This window comes from Tenebrio molitor, chromosome 2, assembly GCF_963966145.1.
Source record: "Tenebrio molitor chromosome 2, icTenMoli1.1, whole genome shotgun sequence".
Classification (NCBI taxonomy): Eukaryota; Metazoa; Arthropoda; class Insecta; order Coleoptera; family Tenebrionidae; genus Tenebrio; species Tenebrio molitor.
In genome coordinates, this window is record NC_091047.1 from 8,802,993 (window position 1) to 8,819,412 (window position 16,420).

General features: G+C 36.2%; 2 protein-coding genes across 4 annotated transcripts in view; both read left to right on the top strand.

Moving 5' to 3' along the window:
- Positions 1-14,723, top strand: part of LOC138122599 (follicle-stimulating hormone receptor-like) — a 33,507-nt gene extending 18,784 nt beyond the window's left edge. For all 3 annotated transcript variants that reach the window (XM_069036845.1, XM_069036846.1, XM_069036847.1), the window contains 11 exons: positions 711-785; positions 1,482-1,547; positions 1,605-1,673; positions 3,739-3,813; positions 3,970-4,087; positions 4,140-4,339; positions 4,429-4,683; positions 4,730-5,025; positions 13,225-13,453; positions 13,513-13,884; positions 14,299-14,723. In XM_069036845.1, coding sequence (XP_068892946.1) covers positions 711-785; positions 1,482-1,547; positions 1,605-1,673; positions 3,739-3,813; positions 3,970-4,087; positions 4,140-4,339; positions 4,429-4,683; positions 4,730-5,025; positions 13,225-13,453; positions 13,513-13,884; positions 14,299-14,437 — 1,894 coding nt within the window. In that variant the 3' untranslated portion in view covers positions 14,438-14,723. The remainder of the gene's footprint in view (positions 1-710; positions 786-1,481; positions 1,548-1,604; positions 1,674-3,738; positions 3,814-3,969; positions 4,088-4,139; positions 4,340-4,428; positions 4,684-4,729; positions 5,026-13,224; positions 13,454-13,512; positions 13,885-14,298) is intronic.
- Positions 14,724-15,013: 290 nt separating this feature from the next.
- Positions 15,014-16,335, top strand: LOC138122617 (microsomal glutathione S-transferase 1-like). Its single transcript, XM_069036869.1, has 3 exons — positions 15,014-15,461; positions 15,522-15,601; positions 15,657-16,335. The coding sequence occupies exons 1-3, from the start codon at positions 15,330-15,332 to the stop codon at positions 15,898-15,900; spliced, it is 456 nt and encodes a 151-aa protein (XP_068892970.1). The 5' UTR covers positions 15,014-15,329; the 3' UTR covers positions 15,901-16,335.
- The last annotated feature ends 85 nt before the right edge of the window (positions 16,336-16,420 follow it).

Consider the following 16,420-nt stretch of genomic DNA (forward strand, 5'->3'; position numbering starts at 1 on the left):
AATATAGTATGAAAAAATATCTACCTAGGGTTTTTTAAATTTCACCAACCTAAAGCAACAGGTGCTGCTTTTTGATTTTTGAATGGACTTTATTTTTAATGTTTTTTAAATCAAAAAACAAACATCCGCGTTAGCTTTGCAAATGTATTGTGGGTTGCATTTTAAATTCCGTCGGGCTCATTATCACTCGCGAAATTTTACATTATCATCTGAATCAATCGACGGGTCTATATTTGTCGTTCACGGTCAGCCTAACGAAACGAGTTTGTTGCAATGCTGATTTTTATTTTTCAGAGAGACAATAAAATCGGAGTTTACCTTGACCCACCAGTAATGACGGATGCGCCGATTTAATTTGTTTTCTTTTTTATTCGCAATTAAGCCTTTGAACGTGTTGAATAAGCTCTAATTTTATTGAGTAGCTCGAACGCTCTCTATCGCCAATAAAAAACAAATATCTCCAAAAGAGCAAAACGAACGAGTATACACATATTTAATGGAAAAGCCATCGATCATATATTTTATTGCACTTATGACGCATGTTCTCGAGAGGAACTGTTTACATAAAATTCACTGCGCCACTCTCTATTTTTACTCACGAGGATTTTGTTAATATTTGGTCTAGTCCCCGGACTTTTGTATTTATTACAAGTCGAATCGTAACCAGTCCATCATTTTTATTTATTTACTGGACGTCTTTCTTATCACAGGCGGATCGTGCAGACTGGCCTTCACGAAGTTCCTGATTTGGCCCATCTCCATCCTGAAAACGTCGTCCGGTTATTGTAAGTAGCAGCACTAGATAGCTTCTTAAGTCTGGTGGACGTTGACGCTAATATCACAACAGAAGTGCTTTCAGTCGTCAGTCAGAAACTTTCAGTGATTCACATTGTCGACAAATCTGCACAAACTGAAAACTTTGCTAGTTTGGTAAAACTTCGAGTCTTTCAACGAAAGGGACTCCGACTACAAATCATTCCGAACAGAATTGTAATTTTTTTATTTCATTTTGTCCACTTCGTTGTCCAAACCAAAACGACAAAAGAGTTTATCTATGAAAAGAGTTTCTATAAGAAAAAAATGTGTACAGAAACGACGCGAACCTTTCTAAGGGCGATGAAACATCTTTATTTGTTTCTCACCATCTGCTTTGTTAACAAGTCTCATTCACGCTTTATTCAAGAAATTCTTTTCATAAAAGAAATATATAGGAGTTTTGATGCTTAATGACGTCTCAAGTTTCGACATCAAGTGGAAACTGTTTAATTGCGCAATTTTTGCGCGAGATAATTGTGGAGATGCCTGAAGCGGAAGTTTCTCCTTGCACGGATGATTTATTCCATTATTCCTGTCTAGAATATTAGCTGAAAGTTATCGTACTCCAGGAACAAACACATTATCGTACATCCTGATCCAGGAAGTCGGTTTATTATTATCAAAAAAGCTTAACACTTTATTGACGCAATTTTATTCGGTTCTAGAGACTTGGATTTAAACAAAATCGAGAAACTAACAGCTAATTCCGTAAAAATAACAGCGGAACAAGTGTGAGTACACTTAGAATTTTAAATGATCTGAAATACAATCCGGACAAATGCTTTCAGGACTCTGAACTACAACCAGATCGCCGTGGTTGGAGACTTGGCCTTCAACGGCTCACAAATCGGCAAGATGTGAGTATTACATTTATTCAGTAGACGTTGTAAAACAGTGTCATGATTTAATTTAATAGAGACGATGTCATTATATTCTTTCAAACCCGCTAATACGCTTTGAGGAATAAAAATAAAACGTTAAATTGGTGGATGCGCCGGTTTTGTTCTCCAATTTTGTTTGAGATTGCTCTTCATTGTTAATAAAATTCAATAATTCGCTTTGAGTGAGCTTAATATAGATTGTATCGGAATAAGACGTGGATGGATCATCTCAGGAAATACAGGAGAATTTACTGGAATAATACAAATCGAAGATCATTATTCAATAATCCTTTATGCAAATTTACTCATCATAAGCCAATATTAGCAAATGTTAGGAACAGGAAAATGCTAAACAAATCTAGCTAACAAAATTAAATTTACAAATCGTGTTGTTTTTTGTCTTATTACAAGTGAGTCAAATTTATTTAAATAATAATTTAATAAGTTTAATAAGTATAGATTTAATTAAACTTTATTATTAAACTAGTAAAACTGACAACTATGCACTAGACATTGACGCTATTTATAACCTCAAACTTAGAAAAACATAACCTAATTCAACACAGCTTTACTACCAAATTAAATCTAAAATTTCCATGGCCTCCCATTATGCCAAAACAACGTCAATGCATTGTAAGCACGACTCGTAAAAAATCCGCAGGTATCAGATCTGGTTCCTTGTCTGTCACCGTTTCCTCGCAAAATATTTTTAGTGAATTAAAATTTAGTATGGTGAACGAAAAAAATGTTTGAACAAGTAATTAAAAATGGCCGTAATATTTTATGTTTTAGATGGTAGATAATCAATAAGAAAGCTCAGACAGAATTGGCAATTACTGTTCATGACTGATGGCTACATTTTGGATAGTAATCTATCATTTTAATTCATCACTAGCAAACAAATTTCAGGGTGAAATTTAGCGAAAACCGCTGCGTATTAATCCATCATTCGAGTAATAAATCGTGTGGATCCACCTTTACGATTCAACGCAAAAATTCTTCTAGTTTTAAACTAACGCAACAGCCCTTGCCTCATCTCCCGAATGAAATTCTACGCGACTTTTATTTCTAGCATCGTAAACTTTCCTCTCAACCAATTTAAGTGTTCTGCACTTAAAAAATTTACGGAAGAGGAGGCTTCATTACACAATTCTGGAAAGAACTCGAACATATATTTGCCTCAGTTCGCATCCTGCAAACAATGTTTTTCACTTGAAAGCAATTATCGACTCGAAATTCCATTGAAATAGCAAGACGTCGCTACATATTCTCAAATCATCCTCTTTGACGCAGCCAACCATGTGTCAGAAATTACGCTTCTTTATGTCACCGAACCCTGCTCGCTTCTAACACGATATTCTCCTGAAAGCGAGTACATTGTCGGTTTTTCAGTCACCTTTCATATATGAAATCGATGGGAAACTTGCAGACTTGTGACGTTCCGACTCAATCACCATCCTAAATTTCTTCATCGATTTTTAATTCTTGCCTGGTGCAATATTTTCTCACGTCAGCCTCTTGAGCAACGAATGAAGAGCTTTATTTGCAACATCCAGTTTTCTCATAATCACATCTGTAGCCGGGATAGTTTCCGTCATAAATTGCTTTATTGGAGTAATTTCTACATAAGACTTGTGCTCTCCTCTCGGTGTTTGCCCTTATTCATTGAAAATTAATACCGAGTCTTGTAAGGTAACGAAGTGGGGAGTCTGACAAGAATCTGTCGACCTAATTGCCTCTTCTCATCCAAGAAAAATTTTCAACGAGAGGAACTGAATGTACACAAAGCTTTCAAAACCTGTCAGATGTTGTTGATCGCAGAAGCACTGCATAAAAATGTTATCAGGGATAAATAGGATATTATTTGAATTTACGTCTCCATTACCACTAACTGTTATGGTTATTGCTTACATAACTGTTCCGTAATTGGACGCCCTGTTAATTATTTTAGACGGAATCAATCGCGAAACTTTTATAACCCGCAACCTGTTATTCCATTACGGAAACGAGTGTTTTATTTATAAATTGTTTCGTTGTGCAGAAACCTGAAAGGCAATAAAAGACTGACAAAAATAGAAGCCAATGCTTTTAAAGGACTCCAAAGTTTGAGAGAATTGTAAGTATGAAACCTGTTTGTTTGATTGATGAGCATTTGGGGGCCTTCTCTCAATTAAATATCTCTCTCGGGGCGTTTAAACGTTACGGAGGGGGTCCCCAAATCGACTACTTCACCGCGTATCATTTTTAAACGGCAGCAGTTTGATGGTTATAGAGACTTATCTAGTACGTCCATTGAGAATCTCCCAGTGGTAGGATTGGGAGAGGTGGAAACCCTTCGCATCGAAGATACTCCCTCTATGAAGGTGATTCCGAGCATTTACGATCTGGAGGTGAGAGGATGCTCAAAGTGGAGTCATTAATCTTGTGTTTGGTTTCATTCAGAATTTGAAAGTGGCCCGATTGACGTATCCCTTTCATTGTTGCGCCTTCAAATATCCAGAACAACATAATCCAGAAAGGCACGCTCAATATGAAGAGAAGATTAAAAGGGCCTGTCGGGACGGAACATTTGCTGTTGACACGGGCCAGGCGGAAAACAGACGAAGGAAAAGATGGTTTCTGGACGACTACGATCCAGATGCGTTAGTATATTTGTAAAACGTCAGTTTAACTCACCAGTCTCGATCATTTTTTAATTAGCCTTTAATTCGTGTTTTAACTATTTTTTTAGAAATCGGCTGAGTTATGAAAAGATCCAAGCGCGCCCCTCGCCTCCGAAAGACTGGTCCCCCAACGTGAACCACTTGAAGGGCCACCCGAACAGGAGCGACCACTCACATTTGAACCCTCTCCGGGGTAGAACCATCGAACACGAAGAAGGGCGCCCTCTAGAGTACGAGGAAGACATAGGAACTTTCCACGCCAAATCTGCGGAAATCCCGGACCAACACAGTGTGATAGCCATATGTGGAAACTTGGCCATCAGGTAGTTAAAAAGTTGCGTAAAACAATGAAACATTTGTTCCTCGTAGGACACCTTCGGTGAAGTGTTATCCTGAGGCCAACGCTCTAAATCCTTGCGAGGATATAATGGGATTCTCCTGGCTTAGGATATCGGTGTGGTTCGTTGTTGTGTTGGCCGTGGTTGGGAATTTAGCAGTTATTGTGGTGGTTTTGTTCAGTGGCGGAGAACTGACAGTTAACAGATTTTTGATGTGCAACCTCGCATTCGCAGACTTTTGCATGGGACTCTATTTATTGCTGATTGCGAGTATGGATCTGCATTCTGTCGGTACTTACTTCAACTTCGCCTTCGACTGGCAATATGGTAAATACCCATTTTGTTATTAATTCTTTCTAATTTGCTGTTCGTTTTGAATGCGTTAATAAACCATTAACACATCCGAAATCTAGGAACTTTTTTCAGTTGGTAACACACATTGCCGGCAGCAAATTTACTGCGGTATTCTCTGCTATTTGCTGTATTTCTGAATAATTCACCTTTAATTGCAATTTCACTTGCGAAAAATGTCAATTATGTTTAGTCTAGAATCAAATTTAAAAATTTACTTTAAATATCAACTTTGAAATAAAAGTGTCACCAACTGTCACAAAATTCCCTAGATTAGCAAAATTGATTTTATGTGTAAAAAAATATGTATTTAATATGCAAAGTAGAAAAAATAGCATAAAAACTCGATTTATAAAACTTAAGAGCACTCGACATTTACAGGCACTCCTGCCTGCGAGAGTCGTGCTGCAAATCTGACTCGTGTGTTAATATTAAGTTTTATAAAACTCATGTTTTAATATATATAGTTGAATTTTTTTAATAAACAATTGTCAAAACGTTGTCTTGTTGGTATGAGCCAAACTGTGATTTTCATGATAATACGATTGGTCACATTGAGTGTCAACATTTTTTTATGTAACTGAGCCTGCGCCCTAACGAGCGAGAGTTTATTTCAAATTCGAAAAGGTTTCTCCTGATTTCTCATTAAATTTGTTTTGAAAATGAATGCACGGAAGAAAGGTACGGGAAGTGAAGTGAACATAACCTTAACCATGATTTGGTGTCAAATTGTTATATAGCTGGTCCATATGTCAAAATTTTAGGGTGGTACAGTATGGTTTTTTACTTCATTTTGACACTGATAATTGTTTATTAAAAAAATTTCACTATAGTCGTTTTCAATGACATCCGTGCTGTCAGTATGACAGAATGTTGGCATCACTTGCTGTTTCAGTTTAGTAATTTTGAATTTCCTAATTTGGCAATTTATCTTGACGCGGCAAATTGACAAATTCAAATTATTATTTATCATTTCCGATAAAAAATGTAGTCTGATTCGGATTCCGAGGATGACTTCGTTTAAGCATGTTTTACACCATGTTGAAGATTGAGTTTTATCGTTTGTTGTTGAAGTTTCACGAAATGTAAATTTTCTTTTACCATAACCTCAATTTCTGGTTTGACATTTTTTTAACTAGGATTTTCTTATACTCTGAATACTGGTTATGAATTTGTGTGTACAATCTGCACCAACATATTAAAAATGACACTGACAGCACGGATGTCGTTGAAAACGACTATATAATCTGTTTCAAAATAAAAAATCCACCACCTGTTGAATTATGTTGGCAGAAACAAAGAAATCCCTAGAATAAATTTCATTTTTTTGGGTTGGCCCAACGTTCCGCCAAAATTTGACATCGAACTGTTGAATTTATTACGTAACGCAAAATAATTATTATGTACAAAAAGGTGGTAACTGCCATATCACACCTTTTGAGTGAAATAATAAAATGAGAATTAAAAAAACACGATGAACTACGACCAAAACGACTGTCAACAGTTTTCTTTCATAACCCCACTTTTGCCGACATTTGCAAACACACTAAAAACAAAAGTTGGCGACGTTGTCGGTTGTATTTTCGAGGTAGAATGCAGTGTTGGTGGATTTTTGATTTTGAAACAGATTATATATTAAAACATGAGTTACTATTTTTTTTTTTTCAATTACACAAATACAAATACTGTCACAAGGAACGCTCTAAACGAGCTTTTTTACTTTGTAAAACTCCAGAAAATATATGTGGAGCAAAGCTCGCAATCCGGATGGAATCCGGACGTTTAGTCTTAGTTCTTGGTAAAATTAATCTTACCTCTGTGTGAACACACATAGTAATTTAAAACCCTTAAGAGTAGCTTCTCTTCCACGAAGGTATCTTTTTCTTGTGTCAGAGTTTCCGCTTTTTTGTGGTGGCAATAGCAATAAATCTCCCGTTTTTCTTTCAGAATATAATTTCACGGCCATGTTTAGAGCTTTCGCAAACACTGTAACATCCAGAATAATCAGATGTTGGTTTATTATTTCATTACCCATCCAGTAATTTATTTAATCGCAGAAAATAAAGCCAAACTTGCTTGACTGATTCGATATCAACATCAAAGGGAAAGCAATTACAGATTAAATGAAATTTTAAGCCAGCGATGGCATCACGGACGATTTTACACATTTTAGGCTACAGATATTTAATCACTTTGAGGATCATCGTTATTGACAAAACTGTCAAATTACGTGGATAATTTTTAAGGGTTCTTACCGTCTTGTGGGGCACAATATATTCGTAATTGAATATGTTTCAAATGTGGGAAAAGTGGAAATGTCATTTTCTTGTTTCTATTTCTTTGGTCGTATCATTTTCAGAGTAGCCCGAGGATCGTTACTGTAAGAAACTGAATCAAATTTTCTTTCCGTTGATTGATTTTACGATTCATTTTGTCTCATGTAAAAAATGTGTGGAAAAATTAAACCACTGTAACAAAAATAAAATTAAATTGAAAGTTGGTCCAAATCATTTAATAAAATAATACTTAATAAAGTTTTACAATTTAATAAGAAGATTCTGGAATATCAATAATTTCAGATATTATAATTTTGTTCTTGCGGTTTAATTTTTGTTTAAAAATTTTAATCATTATTTTGTTTATTAAAAGCTTCTCACTCGGTCGAATCTTAATGACTTGTATCTAACATCAGTCGAGGCTTGTTTATCTCCTAAAAAATACGGAATATATTTTACATAATGCTATTCATGGGAATTGAAGACTTCAAAGACTTGCAAGGGTTGCCAAGCGTTGTCCTTAAAAAGATACTTTGTTCATAATAATAAATGATGTAGAAGGCGTACACACTTTGGTAACTCAAAAGTGTGGCTAAAAATAACAAACTTAAATGAAGTTGTGTTAGTGGGTTCTAAACTGCACAAGTTCGACACTTTACTGAATAATAACCGCACCTACATCATTATCACATTTCATTGAATTGTAGCAATTAAAAATAGTATATTACTCAACGCGTGTGTAATGATGGTTATTATTCATTACGCTATTACACGCGAGTAGAATACGATACTTTTTTACGACGTATACATTTCAGAAGCTTGTAAATATTTTCATTCAAATCAATATTATTTGCTGAAACGTGAACCAAAAAACTTGAATGGTTCATGATTGGCTAAAACACGTACGTATATTCTAGAAAAGCCATTGAGATTAGCATTCCCCGTCAAAATTATCTATGCTTCCTGCACAACATTTACACAAGGGGCGCACTGTTTTCCTTTCATTGGAGGCCACGATTAACGAGAACTGTTTCACCCACTCGCGTTCCAAATGTTCAACTGCCGTACACAAGTACCCCCATCAACCCTACAACTGCGACACCCTTTGTATCCATCCTCACTCTCCAAGAATTCAAAACACTCGATTACACTGACTCTTACTCCGGGACCTGGTGAGCCTGAATCAAAAACATATTTGCCATACCTGCCATAAATAACCGCCACAATTTTTCAGCGCTAAAAAGAGCCGGCGAGGTGTGCCGCTAATGGTTAGCATAAATCATACAATGTAATCAGTAGCTCAGCCAAAATAAAAAGGGTTGAAGTGTTATTGGTTCATGTGGGATACGGGGTCAATTAAAATAAACGCCGGGATTACTGGAAAGATGCGCTCGTTAAAAATGTTTTATTGGGGTTTTTCATCGACCTGAGCGTCGTAAAATTGTATTGGGGGCCGAAATTGCGATAAAACTTTGTAAAGTGTGCGTTCGCTAATTAGTCAAAGCTACGTGTGTAGGGGAGGTTGGAACGGGAATGGCGGTTTTATGCAGGTTCAGGGTTGTGGACGGAATTATGGCTTGGATTAGGCCCTCTGGGGTAATGCGAAATGCTGCCTGTGTTTTCGAATTTATATACCTATTGTAAAAAGTGGGTTGGATGCTGCTGGGACAAAATTCTCGTTTTGTTCCAATTTCGGGAGTATGTTGTCCTGAATAAAGTTTCGTATTTGGCGCATGAGGATACAAAAATAGATTGGGGTTGAATTCGATAACTTTATTAGAATGGGAGTGGCTTTCACCCAGATAAACATGCTAGTCTTTAATATTAGAGGATTTTCCTTTGACTCGATCGATTTAGTTGAGAATTACTTTTGTAATATTCGGACGACTGATCGACCTCAACAACTTTTCTATATTTTGAGACAAAGGTGCACTGCTGGATAATGTTTCAAAGTTAATAAAAATTCCTCTGCTGAGAAAATGTTAAGATTATTTTTTTTCTCGCATTTTCCCTTACTTCATCCTTCTGGCAGTGGTTTAAAGTTGAACGTCTTGGAGGCTCTAGAGATGCTTAAATCCTCCTGCGACCTTTCGGTCCCTTGTTAAAACGACCAGATTCACCTAGATTATCCTTTGATTTCCAGGATAGTTGATTTCGGATTTCATCCATAACCTCAAATTCCGTCTATCTTTGTTGTGCATTTTGCAGTTTATCGGTTTTATAATTACAGTTTTCCTTGTTACCCGCTTTTTATGGTATTATGTCAATTTTTTTCGGTTCCATTTTTTCCGGAATCTATTTTATTCGGGGTATAGGTTTGTGAAGCTTCACATCGCATCCTATTTTCAAATTTGTTTCGACCTTTATGACGTGCAACCCCATCCTTTTATATTTAATATTTTTGTATTATTCCTTGCTTATGGCACTTCACACCTTACAACTTTGACCATAATTTTCTGAATCTTTGTAAAATATGAAAACGTGAACTGCTGAGGTCACCTTGTTTCAATGCAGAATCAGTATTTTCGAATTTGGCAATGTCAAAAAAAAATTACATATTTTCTTGACGTAATTTTTAACATCTCCTATTTTTTTACTTTTAAAAAAGAGTGGTTTCATCAAAATGTTAAAACTTTTCGTTTACTTTAAATCTTTCCATTATACAACTTACTCATCATTGCAAAATCGTCCAGTCGTAAAATACAAAATTATGTTGACGTAAAAATTTTCAAATATCAATGAGACATTAAAATTGTTTTTTGTTCGACACTGTCAGAATTTGAGAATTTTCTCCTGTGTGAACGGATTTTGATGAATTTGACAACTTGTCAAAACGAAACGTCAAACTAATTTTAAAGATTTTCAGCCATTTGGAGCCTTTGGGGGGGCTCGTCGAACAAAAAAACGTTGTATTCAACTCGTTCTTGTGTAATTTGCGCTTTTTTGGCACTCGTGGACCTTTAAAACTCTCGTTTCACTCGAGTTTTAAACTGGCCCACTCATGCCAAAAAAAGCCCAAATTACACACGAACTCGTTAAATAAATAACTATTGTCCGTTTTTTTCAATATTTAATTTTTTTGTTGAAATGACATAACTGCTTTAAATATTTATTTATTCTTATACAGGGTATTTCACGGGTGATAATAAGGCCGGCGGAATTGAAAATGCAACCCACAATACATTTCCAAAATTAACCTTGCTATTTTAAATTGTGTATTGTTTTAAAATGAAATTATGAATCCATGATGGTTTTGTTTCCAATAATTTTATTTGTCACAACTGAATACGTTTATGCAGACAATAAACATTTTCCCAAAAACTTCGTTTTTTCACAATTCCATTTAACCAGGCGAAGGACGTTAATGTCAAAATTTACGAAACCTCGCAGCTAATTATGTTTTTTAAATCAAAAAACAAATATCCACGTTAATTTTGCAAATGTATTATGGTATTCCAGGGAATCTTCAAATAACTATTCGACGTTAAATTTGATTAACCCACTGACTCACAAACAACGGCCTAATATCTTCGGACGGGAACGGACAGCATTACCATGACTCACAAACAAATAACTATAACCCCAAGAAAATACCCCACTATGTACATTAACAGATGTCCTACTTCTTGCTAATATGTTTCTTCTTTCATTCGTTTACGGTAAGGATTACATCTAAAGGTATCACTTTCTCTCTGCTGTTTTTAATGTTTGAAATACAATTTTTAATTAAAGTGGACTTAAATTGAAGATTGCAAAACCTATAAGATACCAATATAGAAAAACAATAAATCTCTCTCTGTGTGTCCTTTTACTTCTAATGGAATATAGGGCGCTTTCGCGTTTCTTGGCCAATGATTTAGTGTGGTTGAGTGGCTAGCCCAACGCAAGAAAAACAATAAATAATTGTCACAAAATATATTTATTTTTTTACGATCTATTAATAACACCGTATGATCAAAATAAAAACGATTCGTTTTTAGAGTATACACTTCAATAAGAGTATGTCGATTATCTATAAATTTAATTCTCAATTCTCAGTTCAATCAGTAGGTACTAATAAATTTAAATTATCTTATCACAGTTTAATTATAAAACAGAAAATACAGTCTGTCCCAGAACTGCCTCCCCACAGAAAACAGGCATGTGCCAACAACAAAATAGAGTTCAAGATGACTAAAATAAAATTTCCTGTAGCTCACATAACCGAGCTATAGTCTATTTTTTCCTGGCAGGCGGTTGCGCGCGCCATTTACAAAATCCTGGGTTACTCTATTCCACTAACCAATAGGGAGGTCGCATTTAGTTACAGGATTTTGTAAATGGCGCTCGCAACCGTCTACCAGGAAAATATACTATACAGGGTGTCTCAAAAATGGTGGTTAAGATATTTGAAGAGTAGAGTAAATTTCGTTGTCAATTTTTTTTCCTTTGGCTAGTTTCCAAGTTATACAGAGTTTAAAGTAAGCAAATGTGGCAACATCGGTTGGTATGCACAATCAACTAAACCAATTCTCCTTTGAGCCCTTTGAGGTGAGTGTTGCAGCTGTTATTTTAGCGTATTTTGATAGGTCATTACTCTAAAAAGAAGGACTTCTGTGTTGTTCCACTACTCAAAGAGGTCTTGGAAAAATTAAAACAGTAAAGAAATTTATAATTCACCTGTAAAATTTGTTAATAAAGAGATCCATCTCTTTGAAATCAGCATATTTAAGAGCACGTTGTACAAAACCTATTGTTCCGATCAAACTTTTGTATTGAGATTTACCTTACCAGACCTCTATTCTTTAAGATCCTTAGGAAATTGGGCGCCATTTTTGAGACACCCTGTATAAAGTTTTCAGTTTCACCAATCCCAGAAGCTTGTCCTCAGATATTACAAAAAAATCAGTCAGGTTGCTAGACAGCAAAAATAATTATTCATATCGCAACAATCAGCGAAAAGTTTATTTGGAATTTTGACCACGGCAAAGCAAAATTGTGGTCATCCTCTTAGATGGTGCTCAACTCTGATTGATCAAGTTTAGGACGTCTTTTCTCGGTTATCGCTTGAGATATGACTTTTTTTCTTTAAAATTCAGATTATCACTCTTACCTAAATACTCCCTTTTTTCTCTAGGAAGGCAGTTCTGGGACACCTGTATAATAATATATTCTGGCCTCTCAAGTTCATAGAATGTATTTTTCAATATACGGGTGTCTTCTAAAAAACGCGTTATTTATTGTCCGACTTTGGTAAATAAAAAAAAAATAAACGAAACAAATTATAAGTAGGTACATAATTACAAAAAATCTTTTTTTTTCAAATGGCTGCTTACTTTTTAAAATTTGGTTTTGTAGAATTTTTTTCTGAATCCAATAATTATTAATTAATAATTAATTTATTAACAATTATTAATTAATTATTATTTATGATCACCCTCACAGATGAACTAATTAATGGGGTGGTTTAAAAAAAATATATCTATATGAAATTACAAATTATAACTCGAAGAGGAAGTTTTTGATGTGACGTTTCTATAAATGTTCTACAAAGGAATGATGCATAATAAGTTGTCTCTGGTGCCAAATTTAATAGAAGAAATAAATATAATAAATAATTTGGGTTTCTTACAATATACTGGAGACCAATAAAAATGCAGCACCCAGTATATGTAAATCAATCAAACTGAAAATAAAACAATAACTGTAATTTCCACTTCGTTTAAACTTTAATAAAAACATCTTAGACATTGAGAAGATTCCCTGTACGGTAGAAATAATTTCAATAGAGCTTACTTCTCTTCCGATTAACGTGTTGAAAGAAATTGATTTCACTATCGGACAGTAAGCGAATTATCTCCAATAAAAAAATAAAAGCTAAGCTTGAACCAAAATCTCCTCTTAATAGAATCTTTTTCAGGTTTCGGTTGTAAGCTGGCAGGCTTCCTCACAGTATTCGCCAGTCACCTGTCAATCTTCTCTCTAACAGTGATAACATTAGAGCGTTGGTTCGCCATCACGTACGCCATCCACTTGACAAGACGCATCCGTCTGGGAGCCGCGGCCAAAACCATGCTCGGGGTTTGGGTTTACTCCATCTTCGTCGCCACACTACCCTTGGTAGGAGTGAGCAATTACAGCAGCACCAGGTACGACCCCAGTCCCGCGCCCCAAATGAAATTCCGCGCTAACGAAGACTTATTTCCAGCATTTGTCTCCCGATGGAGGTGAACCGCGCCGCTGACAGGGCTTATCTCTTTTCTATTATCATAGTAAACGGGATAGCCTTCGCCCTCATAGCGATCTGTTACGCCCAAATCTACTTAAGCCTGGGCCACCAAACCCGCCACGAAATGGCGGTGGCCAAGAAGTTCGCTCTGCTGGTGTTCACGGACTTCGCGACGTGGGCGCCCATTTCGTTTTTCAGCATTACGGCTCTGGCCGGTTATCCGCTTATTGGCGTGACCAAGTCGAAAATTCTTTTGGTTTTCTTCTACCCGATCAACTCTTGCGCCAATCCGTATTTATACGCCATCATGACGGCGCACTACAGGAGGGACTTCTTCATCTTGCTGTCTAGGTAAGGAAATTGAGAGTTTTCTCTAATTCAGCCGCCGTGGGAAATGGGACATTTCCATAACGACCAAACCCTCCACGACTTAATTTCAATTCCGCTCGATAAAGGCTCTCCCTATTAACTCCACAACATTCCCATTCGGAAATATTAAAATGTGTAATTCCTCGCGACCACCTGGGCGCCCCTTAAAAATCAAAGACATCCAATCTCTTCCCACAATGGACTGCGGTATTGCCTATCCAAGCGAATTTGCTATTTATGTGATCCCAATTTCTTTGTAGAAATTTTAGGATTATTTCTAACCAGTAAATGTCCTGTCCTTTTATTTGTACACCGGAAGGAAAATCAGCGAGTTGGAAACATTTTGTCTTCACGACTGACGAGTTTTCACTTTTTCATTGCTCAATATCTTTACAGGTGCGGACTGTGCAAAAAGAAGGCCCAGAAATATACAATTACAACCTCAAACAACTCGCATCCCATTCCTTTGTTGGCAAGATCTAACGGTCAGTGCCAAATAATCAAAGCAAATCATATTGATGACACATTAATATAAACATTCTGTGATTTCTGTGATTCTATAATAATTTCAACAAGGACACTTTCAATTTTTTACCATCTACTTACTTCTAGAGCTACGACATTGTTAAGACTACTCAACATATAAAAGTCTGTACAGTGTGAACGCGAAACTATATTACATTCCTTAGGCTCAGTAAGAGGATAAATGTAGCCGTTGTAGTATTGTTATTACCTATAGTTAGACAATAAATCAATATTTTGTACAGTATTATTATAGTTTTTATATTTATTTTGTAAATAAAGTCATTGATCTCTTTGAATCAACTGTTACTTTATTGAAATGCCCCCAAGTGGAGAGAAAATGTTTTTACCTTGACACCACTACGAGTTTTAAATGGACGAATTTTGTGAGCACCCATTTGTGACACCTACAAGTCGACTAAAAAGTTGTTAAAACAAACAGCTCTTACTTCACTCGGTAAATACGAATCTGAAAAACGACATATTTCGTAAGATTACTGCACGAAGAAGGGAAAGTAGAGGACAAGACTCACTCTTCGTAAAGAAGAAACGAGACGGAGGTAATTGCCATTACCAGTTTCTTGCTCGCTCGAATAAAACAATATCGTTCAGTAAATTATGCGTTTAACGGCAAACCTCCAGTTCTAGTTCGACGAAAACAGTGTGAACAACAGTCTAGTGTTTGGGTTAGGTAAAATGGTTCAAAGCACATTTCTAACGTGGAACTTCGCATTTACTCAGCAAGGTCAGTCGTTTGGGTTCTTTGAACGTGTCGGACGAGCCGGTCTCCGGTCTAGAAACTAGACTTCTAATGTTGGTTTTCCGTTACTCATCCATTCAGCAACAAACCCGATTTTGTGTACGTTTTGTTTGTGTTGTGGAACTCCGGTCCTGCAGGAGGCGCGATGGACGTGCAGCTGAAGACCTTTCTAGCGGACAATCCGGTATTCCGTTGTTACTTATTTTACACGGCGATACTGACGCTGAAAATGATGTTTATGTCGCTTCTGACCATCAGACAGAGGGTGATGAATAACGTAAGTAGGTAGTTTTGCACAAATGTCAAGTGGTATTAAGCTAAATTTTGTGATTGCTAGTCGTTTGTTAGCGAGGAAGACGCCATGTACTTGAAAGGGATGGTGTCGAGGACCAACGAACAGGTCGAAAGGGTTCGCAGGTAAATGCTCCTGGTACATTTTCTTTCACGCTATTTGACAAAAATCTTTTTGCAGAGGGCACAGGAACGATATGGAAAACATCTACTTATTTTTCATCATCGGATTTGCGTACATCTGGACCGATCCCAGTCCCTTCTGGGCCAATTTATTGTTTCTTGTTTTCACCGTGACAAGAATTGTACACACTTGTGTGTATACTGTCGTAATTATGCCCCAACCTATTAGGGGGCGCGCTTGGTTAATAGGTTTTCTAATTACTGGTTACATGGCTGTAAGAACCTTGCTCCATTTTTGTTAGAAGGTTGAAAACGTGGCTTATTTGGTAGCTGTCTTTCGCAAATGCCACTGCTCCCTGTCAAAAACATTTCAATTTTTTGCAATAGTCTTTCGGCTAGTAAGTCAGGTTTAGATGTGTAAGTAAATGTCATTTAATTTTTTTCTCGAATGTAAAAGCAGCGAAATGATTGCGTTTAGGTCGACCTTACGTAACTCCTGCTGGTATGTGTAACACGTATAACGCAAGAACCCCTCCAGAAACGGACAATTATCTTCCTAGTGGGGCACCAGCCTGGCTTTATAATCCTTAAATCTGAATTACTACTCTCGTTTGTTGACCTCTGTGTGGGAGAGAGTAGATTGTAAATTTTAAATTTGTTGCCAAATTATCGATACCTACGATTAATTTGTTGTTGTTAAAAATATGAATTTTGTATTATAATAGATTTTCTAAGAAGTTTTATTTTATTTCAACACAATCCTCGTTTATTTCTTTGGTATTGATTACGTTCGAAATGCCAAATTTTGGTTATTTATGTATT

What these genes read in the sequence shown, in the direction of transcription:
- LOC138122617 (XM_069036869.1), top strand. Translation starts at nt 15,330, where the DNA reads ATGGACGTGCAGCTGAAGACCTTTCTAGCGGACAATCCGGTATTCCGT. An exon ending in GACAGAGGGTGATGAATAAC is followed by an intron (nt 15,462 to 15,521) that starts GTAAGTAGGTAG and finishes TGTGATTGCTAG; the next exon opens with TCGTTTGTTAGCGAGGAAGA. An exon ending in CAGGTCGAAAGGGTTCGCAG is followed by an intron (nt 15,602 to 15,656) that starts GTAAATGCTCCT and finishes ATCTTTTTGCAG; the next exon opens with AGGGCACAGGAACGATATGG.